Source organism: Gastrolobium bilobum, unplaced genomic scaffold, assembly GCF_033153095.1.
Source record: "Gastrolobium bilobum isolate Gb01-03AN ecotype WA unplaced genomic scaffold, APGP_CSIRO_Gbil_v1 utg288884, whole genome shotgun sequence".
NCBI lineage: Eukaryota > Viridiplantae > Streptophyta > Magnoliopsida > Fabales > Fabaceae > Gastrolobium > Gastrolobium bilobum.
The window spans coordinates 1-13,567 of NW_026900163.1; the positions used below are offsets into that span (position 1 = coordinate 1).

Consider the following 13,567-nt stretch of genomic DNA (forward strand, 5'->3'; position numbering starts at 1 on the left):
CAGTCATTAGCAATTAGTAGTTTATTAGCTGTCGATAGGATTAATCATCCTTATCTTCAATCAGTCATTAGCAATTAGTAGTTTATTAGCTGTCGATGGGATTAATCATCCTTATCTTCAATCAGTCATTAGCTGGCAATCCTTAAGCCATTAGGTTGTAATTTATTTTGCTATAAAACCCTGAAAAAGATCAATACAAAGGCATCGAATGTTTGATCGCAATTCTTCTCCCCTTAAAAAATTCTCTCATCTCTTCCATCTCTTATTCTTCTCTCTTTCTTTTAAGTAATACCCCTTCAGTTTGGTTATTGTTTCTTATATGCTTATGCTGAGGCAGTGATCGGTGTAAGATGGGAAACAATTGTGTTGGATCGAGAAACTCGAAAGATGGAGTATTTCCCTCGTTTCTTTCGAGTTCATTCTGTTGTTGGTCACAGCCAACGATTGAAGGGGTTTCACTTGAATACGTGGAAATTTCTTGTGCACCTTCACTTGTGAGTAAAAGGGCAAATCCAAATGATCCAGATACTGTTCATCAAAAGCCTCCTGAGGTAGTGAAATTTGACAACAAGGAGATGAAGCAGGTGCAACAGACAACATATAAAGAGAGCAATAAACCTTCAGAGGAACAAATAAAGCACGTGGAACAGAACACCATTGTAATAGTCGTCTTTTTTAATAATTATTAGTTTATATTTCCCCAGTTTATCTTTTACTAGAGATCATTTTTTTTCTTGTGCTTGATTTTACAAATCCTTTTAACCTATGCAGCCTCCTAAGAACAGCCTTGGTATATTTACACCTACCTGGTTCACAGCTGCTACATTTCTAAGGAAAGATGACCATCGAAAATTTGTTGCTGGCACCAACAACCATCAGGTAATTTTAATCAGCAGATTTTCTCAAATCCTAAAATAAACAAAGAAATAGATTTTTGATGTCTAATAACCCATGAATTCTACCTATCTTTTATGTTTATCTTTGCCTATTACTTATCAACACCATTATATCAGAATCTTAACGACTTTTATCATTTCTTTCTCTTATTGAGATTATGATATTGAAAAGTGATTGAAAAGTAATAGGAAAAGGTAGGGAAAAAAGTAGAATAGCTTATCCCAAAATTTATACAAAATAATAATAACAAAATATCTTTGGCCAAATCTTACCTAAAAAATAGGAAGAATTTGTTATAAAAAAAATAGAAAGTTTTGGTTAGTGGGAAGTTATTTGAAAACTTCCAACCTCCCCCCCCCCCCTCTTTTTTAATGGCTTTGACATAGAAACCTTATTAAACTTGAACTAGCTAGGCTCCTTAGTGATTGACAGAATTATTTGTAGTTGTTTTCTGCTTATAGTTATAGTTATCTTTAAAGTTAATTGTTTTTTAAACAACTCTGTAGTCATAATTATTTATATATTTTCACTGGTTGCAGGTTTTCCTTAAGCAGCATATTACCCTAAACCACGTAGAAATTTATTGTGCACCTTCACTTGTGAGTAAAAGGCCAAATCCAAATGATCCAGAGACTGTTCATCAAAAGCCTCTTGAGGTAGTGAAATTTGACAACAAGGAGATGAAGCAGGTGCAGCAGACAACAGATAAAGAGAGCAATAAACCTTCAGAGGAACAAATAAAGCACGTGGAACATAACACCATTGTACTAGAGCCAGTTAGGCAGAAGGAACATACTAGACCAGCAGAGCCAGCAAAACGAGAAAAGTTCCATAATGTTAAGATGCAATCAATTGCTGGGCTTCAAGTAGATTCGGTTTTGCAGAGAAAAACGGGTTATCTTAAGGAGTACTACAATCTGGGACCAGAACTTGGGCAAGGACATTATGGAACCACTTTCCTTTGTTGGGAGAAAGCTACTGGGAACAAGTATGCCTGCAAGTCCATTCCTAAAGAAAAAATGGTGACAGATGATGATGTGGAGGATGTGAGGAGGGAGATTCAGATAATGCATCACTTGGCAGGTATTCCCAATGTTGTTTCCATTAAAGGGGCTTATGAGGATGCTGTTTCGGTTCATGTCGTTATGGAATTATGTGAAGGGGGTGAGCTTTATGATAGGATTGTGGGAAAGGGATATTACACGGAAAGAAAGGCAGCTAAACTTGCAAGGACTATAGTTAGTGTTGTTAAGGATTGCCACGCCCTTGGAGTAATACATCTTGATCTTAAGCCTGAGAATTTTCTTTTCGTTAATGGCCATGAAGACTCCACCCTTAAGGCAATAGATTTTGGATTGTCTGTTTTCTTTAAACCAGGTTCGATTTTCTTTTCCTTTTTCCCCCTTGTTCAATTAAAATCTATCCCTAATTGTTTATGATGTACTAACTAATGATGTGAGTCATATTTGTTGTAGTAACAGATAATTAATTTGATATGAGAACATGCAAAGCTTTCCTGAAGAATTGAATTCTTATTGATGCTTCCCTAAATATAACAAGTTTGACAAAACAAATATATATTTTTTTTTTGCATTGTCATAATTATATGATTGCTATGAGTGTTTGTCACTAACAATCTTCATTTACAGGAGATGTTTTCAAGGATCCGGTTGGAAGTCCTTTTTATATAGCACCTGAAGTTCTAGGCAAACGTTATGGCCCAGAAGCTGATGTCTGGAGTGCTGGTGTGATCATATACATTCTCTTATGCGGAACACCTCCATTTTGGGGTGGTAAGAGTTCTTAAGATGTCTTTCCCTTGATGATCCAATCATTTTGTTTAATTTCTATTTCCTTATAGGTTTCTTCTGGTTCTAAAAATTGAGATTTTTTATTTTGTTCCTTGGTAATAGGAACAGAGCGAGAAATATATTGGAATGTTTTGCATGGTGATCTTAATTTCTCTTCAGATCCTTGGCTGTATATATCTGAAAGTGCAAAAGACTTGATTAGGAAGATGCTTGTTAGAGATCCTAAACAAAGGATAACAGTTGATGAAGTTCTTCGTAAGTTTCAGTTTATGAATAAAATCACTGTACTGCTAATCTTTCAGTTTTTTCAAACACACACCCTAAGAACAAATTTATTGTATTTTTAAATATTTTGGACGAAAAAATCTGCATTGTATTGCCAGACTTTCTGACTTGTGAGTATTAATTGTAATTGTGACAAAATCATAGAACTTGAGGTTTTGTTACCATCTTGTAAGTGATCATGTTCCTTTTCTTTGCAGGTCACCCTTGGTTTCAGGTTGATGGAGGTGCGCCTCTTGATTCTGCAGCTTTGAGTCGCCTGAAGCAGTTTTCTTTAATGAAAAAGCTCAAGAAAACGGCTTTTACAGTAAGTAATCTTTCCATTACATAACTGTGTCCCATGAGAATATATGTTTTCCACTCTTTTGGGAATGATGACTAGTAGATTGTTATATATTGACTTTTATTTGCAAAGTTGAATATGTCAACATCTTAAATTCAATTTGGAATCATCAAATTATGCTCTTTTAATATTTTCCATATTGTTCTGTGAAGATTATTGCACAGAATCTTTCTGAAGAAGAAATTTCTGGTTTGAAAGAAATGTTTAAGAAGATAGATACTGACAACAGTGGTCAAATAAGTTTTGAAGAACTCAAGGTTGGACTGAAAACGTTTGGTGCTAATCTCAGGGGATCTGAAATTTTCGATCTAATGCAAGCTGTAAGTATTACTTCAGAATTTTCTTTAATTTCCTTAACGTCACAAAATAAACCTATATTTTGTACCCTTTATTTTGGTTTGGCCAAACATTTTCTCCTGTTAGAATATTAGGATTCTTATTGCTTTAGGACTTCTTATTATGTTAGTAGGAGTAGTCCTATTGGACTTGATTTGTTCATGTTGTAACTTGACCAAGATTATGATAAGTGTTTGTTTATGATTAATCTTGCAAGGAAAGCTCTTTGTAATCATTTCTTGAAACATGTTTATACAAAGTAGCGAAAAGTATAATAATAAATAACAATAAAAAAAATATTATAATAAATCACTTCTACTAGCACATTGTTAAAATCCATTTGTCCCACTTTTGTTTCTGATTGCAGGCAGATGTTGATAACAGTGGTACAATAGACTATGGAGAATTCATAGATGCAACATTGCATTTAAACAAAGTTGATATGGAAGATCATTTTGTTGATGCATTCTTATATTTTGATAAAGACGATAGTGGCCACATCACTCAAGGTAAGCTTCAAGCTTGTGAAGAATTTGGCACGCAGGATGTCCTCTCAACAAGTTTAACATGAACTGATGAAAGAGTGAATTGACTATCGAGTTGGTAGAGGGAGCTTTTCAAATGAGGCCTGTCATGTTCATCACTTAGGGTTCAAAGTATTGTTATAATGTCTTGCCTAATGTAAAAAATCACAATTTGGATTATATTTCTATCTCGCCTCTAAATGGTGGATATGAATTGTGATGTAAAACAACCTATCTATAAAGTGGAAAATTAAAATAAATTCAAATCTGAATTTGCTGCAAGGCTAAAGATTTAAGGCCAAATTTTGGTTATCTGGATTTGGAAGTCTAATTTGAAGAACGAAATGAAAAATTGCTAACTTTTCCAAATTCGCCGATTGAAACATTACCTTATATGATCCAAACACAATGTTATAACTTATAGCCATGGTATCGTCATCTCAATAATTTTTCGAATAATAATTTTATTCTCATTTCACCAAGAAAAAAAAAATCTCGTGGCTCAGGAAGAAAGCACAAAAAAAGACCAAACATACATGTTGTTTGTATATTAATCGAATTATTCCCTGCATACGTATTCTGCTTTATATAGGGAAACATCCCATGTAGGGTTTTTGACTTCTATGTAAAGCCTTTTGATAAGGACAACAGAAGATACACTGAACTCTGGTCAATTTGTAGGTATATGCTATTCTCCAATGTATAATATTTGCTATTCAAAAGGATAGAATTGGGTAAAAATTAAGTTGTAATGCTTTCCATTATACTAGTATATTAACCGCGCGATGCACGATAAAAAAGATCAAAATTTTTGTCGTCCGTCGTGGTTGGTTAATCGCACTACAAACCTTATACTTACAAAAAACTGTGTTGCAATCTTGTTTTATAATTCAGGTGGAAAAAATTACAACTTTGACACTGAACTTTGCAAATATCAACCATAAACAAAAATATGCTATCCAGAGTGATCAATATTATGCAAATCAAATATAGTTATCTACTCGATGAGTTATGTAAAAAATAAATACGCCATAGTAGATTATGTTAAAATGAGGATGGCTAAAAAAAGAAAAATGCATACAACTTATTGCTAACTATAACAGCCACCAATAAAATCAAGGTAACAAACAGACCAAGCAAATATGGAATTAAAAGATCAGCTTGTACCTATAATAAGAAAATGTTATTAATTCAGTGTCATTCTGTAGCAATCATTGGAGGGATGAGTTCAACACATACCAAACATGTGATTTCTTATGTTTATGCATTACCAAAGACATCATCTTTTACAAATTTGTATTTACCAAAATTAAAATCAGATTTAGGAACTTAATTATAAAAGAAGAAGGATAAAATTTTAATTTAACTACAAAAATCCGTAATCAATTAAAACAATACCATAATTGTAAATGCAAAACTCGCGAAAGCATAAAATATACTCATCATCAACTCTCTAAGCAATACCATTCATTTTAGCTTTTAAAAAATCCATTTTCAAATTTTAACACAGTGGTAATCGATTACCATCCTTGAGGTAATCGATTACCAAAGGTTACTGTAGAAGTCAAAACCTCAAATTCAGCTCCCCTGTTTTCTGGTAATCGATTACCAGATATTGGTAATCGATTACTCTGTAGACAGAAGCTCAATTTTTCGTTCCCTGTTGCAGGTAATCGATTACCAGTGAAAAGTAATCGATTACTATGCAGCAAAAATGACAGATGAAAGCTTTTAAGACCCAAAATGAGTGGTCTAACATACTCCTAACACCTTGATACTTATTATACACCTTACATAAGTATTAACGTAGGCTCTAGGCCCTTCCATCATGCGTATTCATTAATAAATGCATCATTACAACCATTATCAATATAATAGCCATTTTACACAACCAATGGTCTATTTACAACTCAAGTCTTCCAATGCCTCAAAATACAATTATGTGGCCATGGACAAGTCCCATGCTCACTCAAAATACAAAATGACAAGAGGCATAACTATACATCAACTTAAAGGACTTAACATATGGTCATAAATATACAAGAGCATGGCAATATCCACATGCAACAAGTTCATATCCTAAGTCCAAAATATCACATACTACACTATGTACATGAAATGGAATCTTTCAATATGTCATGCTCTCCAAATGCGCCTCACGCTCTACTTTTCCACTAAGCGGGCCTCTTGCCCGAAGATCCACCATGCTCAGCAAGACCTGAAATGATGTCCCCAAACGCGGGGTGAGATATACAAATATATCTCAGTAAACCAAGGGTACTAGAGGATCACTCCACCCCATGGCTCACTCAATGTGTATCACACAACAACAACTGGGCACAAATCCAAGGACATCCACATCACGATTCCCTTAAAGGACCCCATCGTATAACTCCCGGAATCTTCCTGGTGCCTCTCCCATGGTTGAGACGACCCCATGGCAAAACCCAACTGGAACTCCTCATGAGCCCTATCCAGCGGAAGTCCCAGGTTTGGATCATCCTGGTACCGCTCCCAGAGTCGGTTGCACGGCAAAACCCGACCGGAATCCCCAAAGGATATCTCCAGCGGAAGTCCAAACCAACACACATCTACTGGCTAGAGATCACAATTATATCACACAACATGTTCCAAACATGTCACACAATCATGTCAATAATGCATGAACATACATTTATACATAATCAACGGCATCAAATCCAACCACAACCTTCCACTAGGTGTGGTGGAACACACGAGGGAATAAAACCCAAGTTCCAAAGGTTTACCTCAACTTTGAAGCCAATGCTCCACAACGTAAGCTCCAAGCTTAATTCTCCCCTATTGAGTCCGAGAGAGGAAACCTATAATGATCAATCAACATGATCATCAATACAATTTCAAGACAACCAATTCACTTTCAAATACAATAATTCTCAACAAGACAACTTAGGACTAATGGCCAACTACATTTAATCCACTTACTTCAACCATTTTAGTCATTAAACTAAATCACCACTTATGCACTAAGACATCACTCATTGATTATACCACATTTTCACATCATTTTCCTTATTTCCTTCGATATGGTTGAAATCTCACACACAATACACATCCAACATTCCTCCTTTCAATTTCACTACATCAAACCAACCTACCATTCATTTAAACACCAATCATGATCATATAACATCAACTATATCATTTTTACACTGTCACCCCACCAATGACCTCAATAGGTCGAATTCCACATCCCCATCAACCTAGGGGTATTCAATCCGATTCCACACTCATACTCATCATATACTCCTATTATTTACATATACCAATGGTTCATGATTCAATTGTTCAATTACAACACATACCAATTTCATAAAGTCTTGAAACTCATCACAAAATTGCCTAAGTTATAAATTTACAATTCACCATAATTTTTATTGCATCAATCATCATCATTTATCATTCTAAGCATTTAATTACAAAGGAGACATACCATTTAATGCTCCTTACTACCTTAACCCAACTTACATCATCAAAACCCTAACCATTATATGATCTCATTTAAAACAAAGTGAGGGTGAGAAACCTTACCACCAATAGCTTCCAATGATCCTAGGAATTGATCTCCAAGCAATGATTCAACCCAAAGACCCACAAAATTTCTCCAAAATCATCCAAAACCGCCGCTGAAAATGGGGTTTTTCACAAGATGTGGTGGTTTTCATGGCTTAATACTACTACCAATGGATTCGAAAGGTTGTTTCCAACAAATTTCAAGCCAAGAATCACTTGAATCGGTCAAGAAATGAAGAAGTTGCAAGAGGAAGAAGTTGCAAGAGGAAGAAAGATTCAAGGTCATGGCTATGGAAAATAAGAAACTCACGAGAGAGGAGAAGAAAAATGGAGAGAGAATGTCATGTAATTGTGACTTTTAAGTCACTTAAACCATTAGTGGGTCCCACACGCGATTTAACTTTAATTAATCACCTAATTTAAATCACAAATTCATAATCTACATATTTTCCTTGTTCGCGCCATATTTTTGTTTCCTAAAAATATTGATAAAAATTTCACTCTTATCGGTACCATTATACCGCAGTATTTTTACACAGGTAAAATCACTATTCATCAAAAATTTTAAAACTTTCCTATTCACTCGATTTTTCGTCCTGAATCCATTTCTGGCATTATTTTTATCATTTGAGGTCTTCTACTAAATTTTTCATGTCTCGGGTTACGTGTTTGGTAATTTACCATTTTGCCCTTTTCACACAGTTTGGCCTTAATTTCTAGATTTTCACTAATCCTTCCCTTTTAACCCACATTATAGCATATAATTTCATATTTAGATTTACGAGGTGTTATATCCAGAGTGATCAATATTATGCAAATCAAATATAGTTATCTACTCGATGAATTATGTAAAAAATAAATACGCCATAGTAGATTATGTTAAAATGAGGATGGCTAAAAAAAGAAAAATGCATACAAATTATTGCTAACTATAACAGCCACCAATAAAATCAAGGTAACAAATAGACCAAGCAACTGTTGAATTAAAAGATCAGCTTGTACCTATAATAAGAAAATGCTATTAATTCAGTGTCATTCTGTAGCAATCATTGGAGGGATGAGTTCAACACATACCAAACATGTGATTTCTTATGTTTATGCATTACCAAAGACATCATCTTCTACCATCATATTTATGCCTATGATACAAAATGCAAATGCTCGTTAAATAAATTACGTTAATATGTTAACACCCAGAAGTAATAGTCTCAGCAAAAATAAACGGGTTATTTTTTTTTAGAACAAAAAAACATTGTCTGAAAGGCATTTGAAAGAAAATTAACCAAATAATCATGTATGAGTCATATTTTTTGCTTACATTGCAACAAATGTGTCTAAACAGCATCAAATCAATACACATGCTAAAAACTTGTAACAATATAAAGAACCCACAATGATAAATTTTAAAAAAACAACAACCTACATTCGGGTCCACCAAAGACTTAAAGAATGAGGTGACAATAGTTTTGCTGCTTCAAACACTTGAAACTTGATATCTTCACTGCATCTAAGTTTTTATATTTTATCTCACAGATGGACATTCATTTATTACAATCAGATTTATAAAATAATAATAAATAATTATTTCTTTGCAAGGATTTGTGTCGTTAGTATTTGGAATTTTACAAATTTGTATTGACCAAAATTAAAATCAGATTTAGGAAATTAATTATAAAATAAAAAGGATAAAATTTTAATTTAACTACAAAAATGTGTTGGTGGGCTGGCCCTCCGGGCCGAGCTCAGTTTGCCCCATCTAACTATCAGCATGCAATATGTTTTTATATTTATCCACAAAAATGTTCTTATATCCACATTTACGTTTTTATATTTTATCTCAGAGGTGGAATTTCGTTTACTACAATTAGATTTAAAAAAATAATAATAAATAATTATTTTTTGCAAGGATTTGTGTCGTTTGTATTTGAAATTTTACAAATTTTTATTTACACAAATTAAAATCAGATTTAGGAATTTAATTATAAAAGAAAAAGGATGAAATTTTAATTTAATTATAAAACTGTGTTGGTGTGCCGGCCCTCCGGGCCGAGCCCAGTTTGCCACCTCTAACTATTAGCATGTAATAGGTTTTCATATTTATTCATAAAAAAAGGCTCTTATAGTTGTATTTGGTATTTTATATTTTATCTCAGAGAAGAACTTTCATTTATTACAATTAGATTTATAAAATAATAATAAATAATTATTTTTTTGTAAGAATTTGTGTCGTTAGTATTTGGAATTTTACAAATTTTTATTTACAAAAATTAAAATCAGATTTAGGAACTTAATTATAAAAGAAGAATGATGAAATTTTAAATTAAATACAAAAATGTGTTGGTGGGCTGGCCCTCCGGGCCGAGCCCAGTTTGCCCCATCTAACTATCAGCATGCAATAGGTTTTTATATTTATCCACAAAAAAGGTTCTTACAGTCATATTTAGGTTTTTATATTTTATCTCAGAGAAGGACTTTCATTTATTACAATCAGATTTAAAAAATAATAACAAATAATTATTTTTTGCAAGGATGTGTGTCGTTTGTATTTGAAATTTTACAAATTTGTATTTACAAAAATCAAAATCAGATTTAGGAATTCAATTATAAAAGAAGAAGGATTAAATTTTGATTTAATTATAAAAATGTGTTGATGGGCCGGCCCTCCGGGCCAAGCCCAGTTGTCACCTCTAACTATTAGCATGGAATAAGTTTTTATATGTATCCACAAAAAAAGGCTCTTATCGTTGCGTCTAGGTTTTTATATTTTATCGCAGACATGAACTTTCATTTATTATAATTAAATTTACAAAATAATAATAAATAATTATTTTTTTGCAGGCATTTGTGTCGTTAGTATTTGGAATTTTATAAATTGGTATTTACAAAAATTGAAATCTGAATTTGGAATTTAATTATAAAAGAAGAATAGCGAAATTTTAATTTAATTATTAAAACGTGTTGGCAGCGGGGCGGGCAGGCCCTCTGGGCCAAGATCAGTTTGCAACCTTTAACTATCAATATTTTATATAAATAATTATTTTTTTGTAAGGATTTGTGTCATTAGTAACTAACACAAACTTAAGAATCAATCTATTACATTCAGAGCAATACATTTAGTGACTAACACCTTAAGAATCCATTCTATTCCATTCCATTCAGCTTTATATAGGTGTCTCTTTACCAATGAGTGCACAAAATGTTAGAAAGTCCAAATTTGCTAAAAGACACACAATGTCGAATATCTATGCCAACATGTATCTTTTTCATTCATTCGAAAATCTTAGTTCAGCTGAGTCCATGAAACTTTGAAAAGAAACATCAACGTGTTTATCTTTTGGGAAAAAAACAATATATATATATATATATATATATATATATATATATATTGTTTATCATCTTCCTTGTTTATATAAATACAGAATTTCGAGTCATATTTTTATTATCTAACTAGTTTGTTTCTAAATTTAAATCTGATTCAATCTAATATAATTTAAAGCAGTTTAGAATGAACCGATTTTTGTTTTTGTATTTTAGGTTAAAATAAATAATTAATGTAATACAAATTAATTCAAAATATTAAATATCTCATCTCATAACTCATTTGATACATAAAGCTCATTTCAATTTCACACTCCCAAAATAGAACATACACAAGAACAAGAAATGGACATACCATATGGAAAATTGGCATCCATGATTTCTCTGCTACAGAGTTCTATGTTCTAGACCCTTATCCTAATTCCTAACCTCATTAACCGATTATTCATATCAGAACCTCAATTACAAAACAACTATAATGCTTAAACATTAACATAGAAGAGGGACTCTGGCAATACAACTTCAAACCTCAGCTTATGATCTAAAATTTAAATTAAAAAAAAAAAAACTGAAGTTATATATAAGTTAACACTAAAATCTGTATTAGGAAGGAATGCATGACAAGCATATAAATTTATAATTTTTTGAAACACATCAGTTATATCCATAAGAAATACAAAAAAAGGAGACAAATAAACAGCGAACTATCTCAAAGTAAGCTTCACAAAGATCTAAAAATTGTACACGTCAGTTATAAAAAGAAACAGGGGCAACAAAGAAACAATAAAATATCTCAAAGTAAGCTTCACAAAGATCTAAAAATTGTACATTTAGGTGATAAAAAGAAACAGAGGCAACAAAGAAAAACATGCATAAGCACATTACTTGCACCTTTCTTGGGGGAAAAAAGAAAAGAAAAAAGCAGTACCTGGTGCTTGGTGAACGCAAATCCAAAGAAAAAAACCCTCAAGGCTGCCTTTTGCTTTTGGGAAATCACTGTGAGCACCTAATCTATTGAAAGCCAAACCACTTCTGCATCAACATAGCAAATGCAATCGATCAGTGCATGAAAATCGAACAGTGTATGAAGCAGGGACATACCGACAGAGAAATGGTTTGTGGGTTAGGGTTTGTATACCTTGATAAATCACAAAAATCGAAATAGACGAAGATGTTGCGGTGGTGAACAGGCAACGAATCACACATGAACGGCGGTGAGAACAGATAGGTGATCGACGGAGAGGAACTTCAACTTGCTGACTTGAGAGAAAATGGGATCGAAGAAATTGGGTGATAGTGTGAGTGAGAAGAGCGGCGCATACTAAAACAAAAGCAATTAGGTTATCTAACTTTTAGAATAAATAAATAAATATGTAAAATATTTTTTTATTTAAATATTAAACAGGCCGGCCTATAGGCTAAAAGGCCAGGCATTTTATTTTTAGCCTACGGCCTTGTTTCTAAACAGGCTCATATACAAGCCTTGACATATTCTAATTACCTCGTAGGCCAGGCCAGAACAGGCTTTTCGTAGGCCAGATCATAGGCCCCTGTAGGCCGGCCTGGCCCATTTACATCCCTAGCCGAGCCCAGTTTAGCACCTCTAACTATCAGCATGCAGTAGATTTTTATATTTATCCACAAAAAATGTTCTTATAGTCACATTTTGGTTTTTATATTTTATCTAAAAGATGGACTTTCGTTTTTACAATCAGATTTAAAAAATAATAATAAATAATTATTTTTTGCAAATATTTGTGTCGTTTGTATTTGAAATTTTACAAATTTATATTTACAAAAATCAAAATCAGATTTAGGAATTTAATTATAAAAGAAGAAGGAAGAAAATTTAATTTAATTATAAAAATATGTTGGTGGGGCCGCCTCTCACTATTAGCATGTAGTAGATTTTTATATTTATCCACAAAAAAGGCTCTTATAGTTGCATCTAGGTTTTTATATTTTATCTCAGAGATGAACTTTCATGTATTACAATTAGATTTACAAAATAATATGTAAGGAACACACAGGAGGTAGAAGAATAAGCGTCTGAATGGTTTGAAGTTTCTAAGAAAATATCAAATGATGAGTTTTCTATTTTCAAGTAACATTAGTAAAGAACCTTCCATCTTCCAATACAACAATTAAAAACCTTACAGTTCCAATGTAAAAATGATAGTGGGTCATTAATTAGATGTCTCCCACTAATTTCTTAATTTCGATTTTTGATTTAATTAAAAACTTATTATGCAATTTTTTTTAAAATTGACATGCAAGTGTGAACACAAAGCTGAAACTGCATTAGAGCTTGACACATCAGTTTTTTTGGTTCTCCTTTTAAGTATATAATAGATGGAAATTTAATACAGCTGTCTCCTGCTATTATGAAAAAAATAAAAAATAAAAAATAAATTAGAAAAGGAAATAATGTATAATAATATATCATTTTCGCTATTATGAAGCCACCTGATAAACCTTTGGTTTACCATGTTTTTAGGCTAAAT

At 32.7% G+C, this 13,567-nt stretch overlaps 1 protein-coding gene across 1 annotated transcript; it reads left to right on the forward strand.

The window, feature by feature from the left end:
- The first annotated feature begins 350 nt into the window (after positions 1–350).
- Positions 351–4,240, forward strand: LOC133295590 (calcium-dependent protein kinase 1-like). Its single transcript, XM_061494428.1, has 8 exons — positions 351–659; positions 772–879; positions 1,437–2,274; positions 2,547–2,690; positions 2,811–2,963; positions 3,191–3,297; positions 3,486–3,653; positions 4,037–4,240. Exons 1-8 carry the CDS (start codon positions 351–353, stop codon positions 4,238–4,240), a joined length of 2,031 nt encoding a protein of 676 aa, XP_061350412.1.
- The last annotated feature ends 9,327 nt before the right edge of the window (positions 4,241–13,567 follow it).

What these genes read in the sequence shown, in the direction of transcription:
- LOC133295590 (XM_061494428.1), top strand. Translation starts at nt 351, where the DNA reads ATGGGAAACAATTGTGTTGGATCGAGAAACTCGAAAGATGGAGTATTT. An exon ending in CTGGCACCAACAACCATCAG is followed by an intron (nt 880 to 1,436) that starts GTAATTTTAATC and finishes CACTGGTTGCAG; the next exon opens with GTTTTCCTTAAGCAGCATAT. An exon ending in AACACCTCCATTTTGGGGTG is followed by an intron (nt 2,691 to 2,810) that starts GTAAGAGTTCTT and finishes CCTTGGTAATAG; the next exon opens with GAACAGAGCGAGAAATATAT.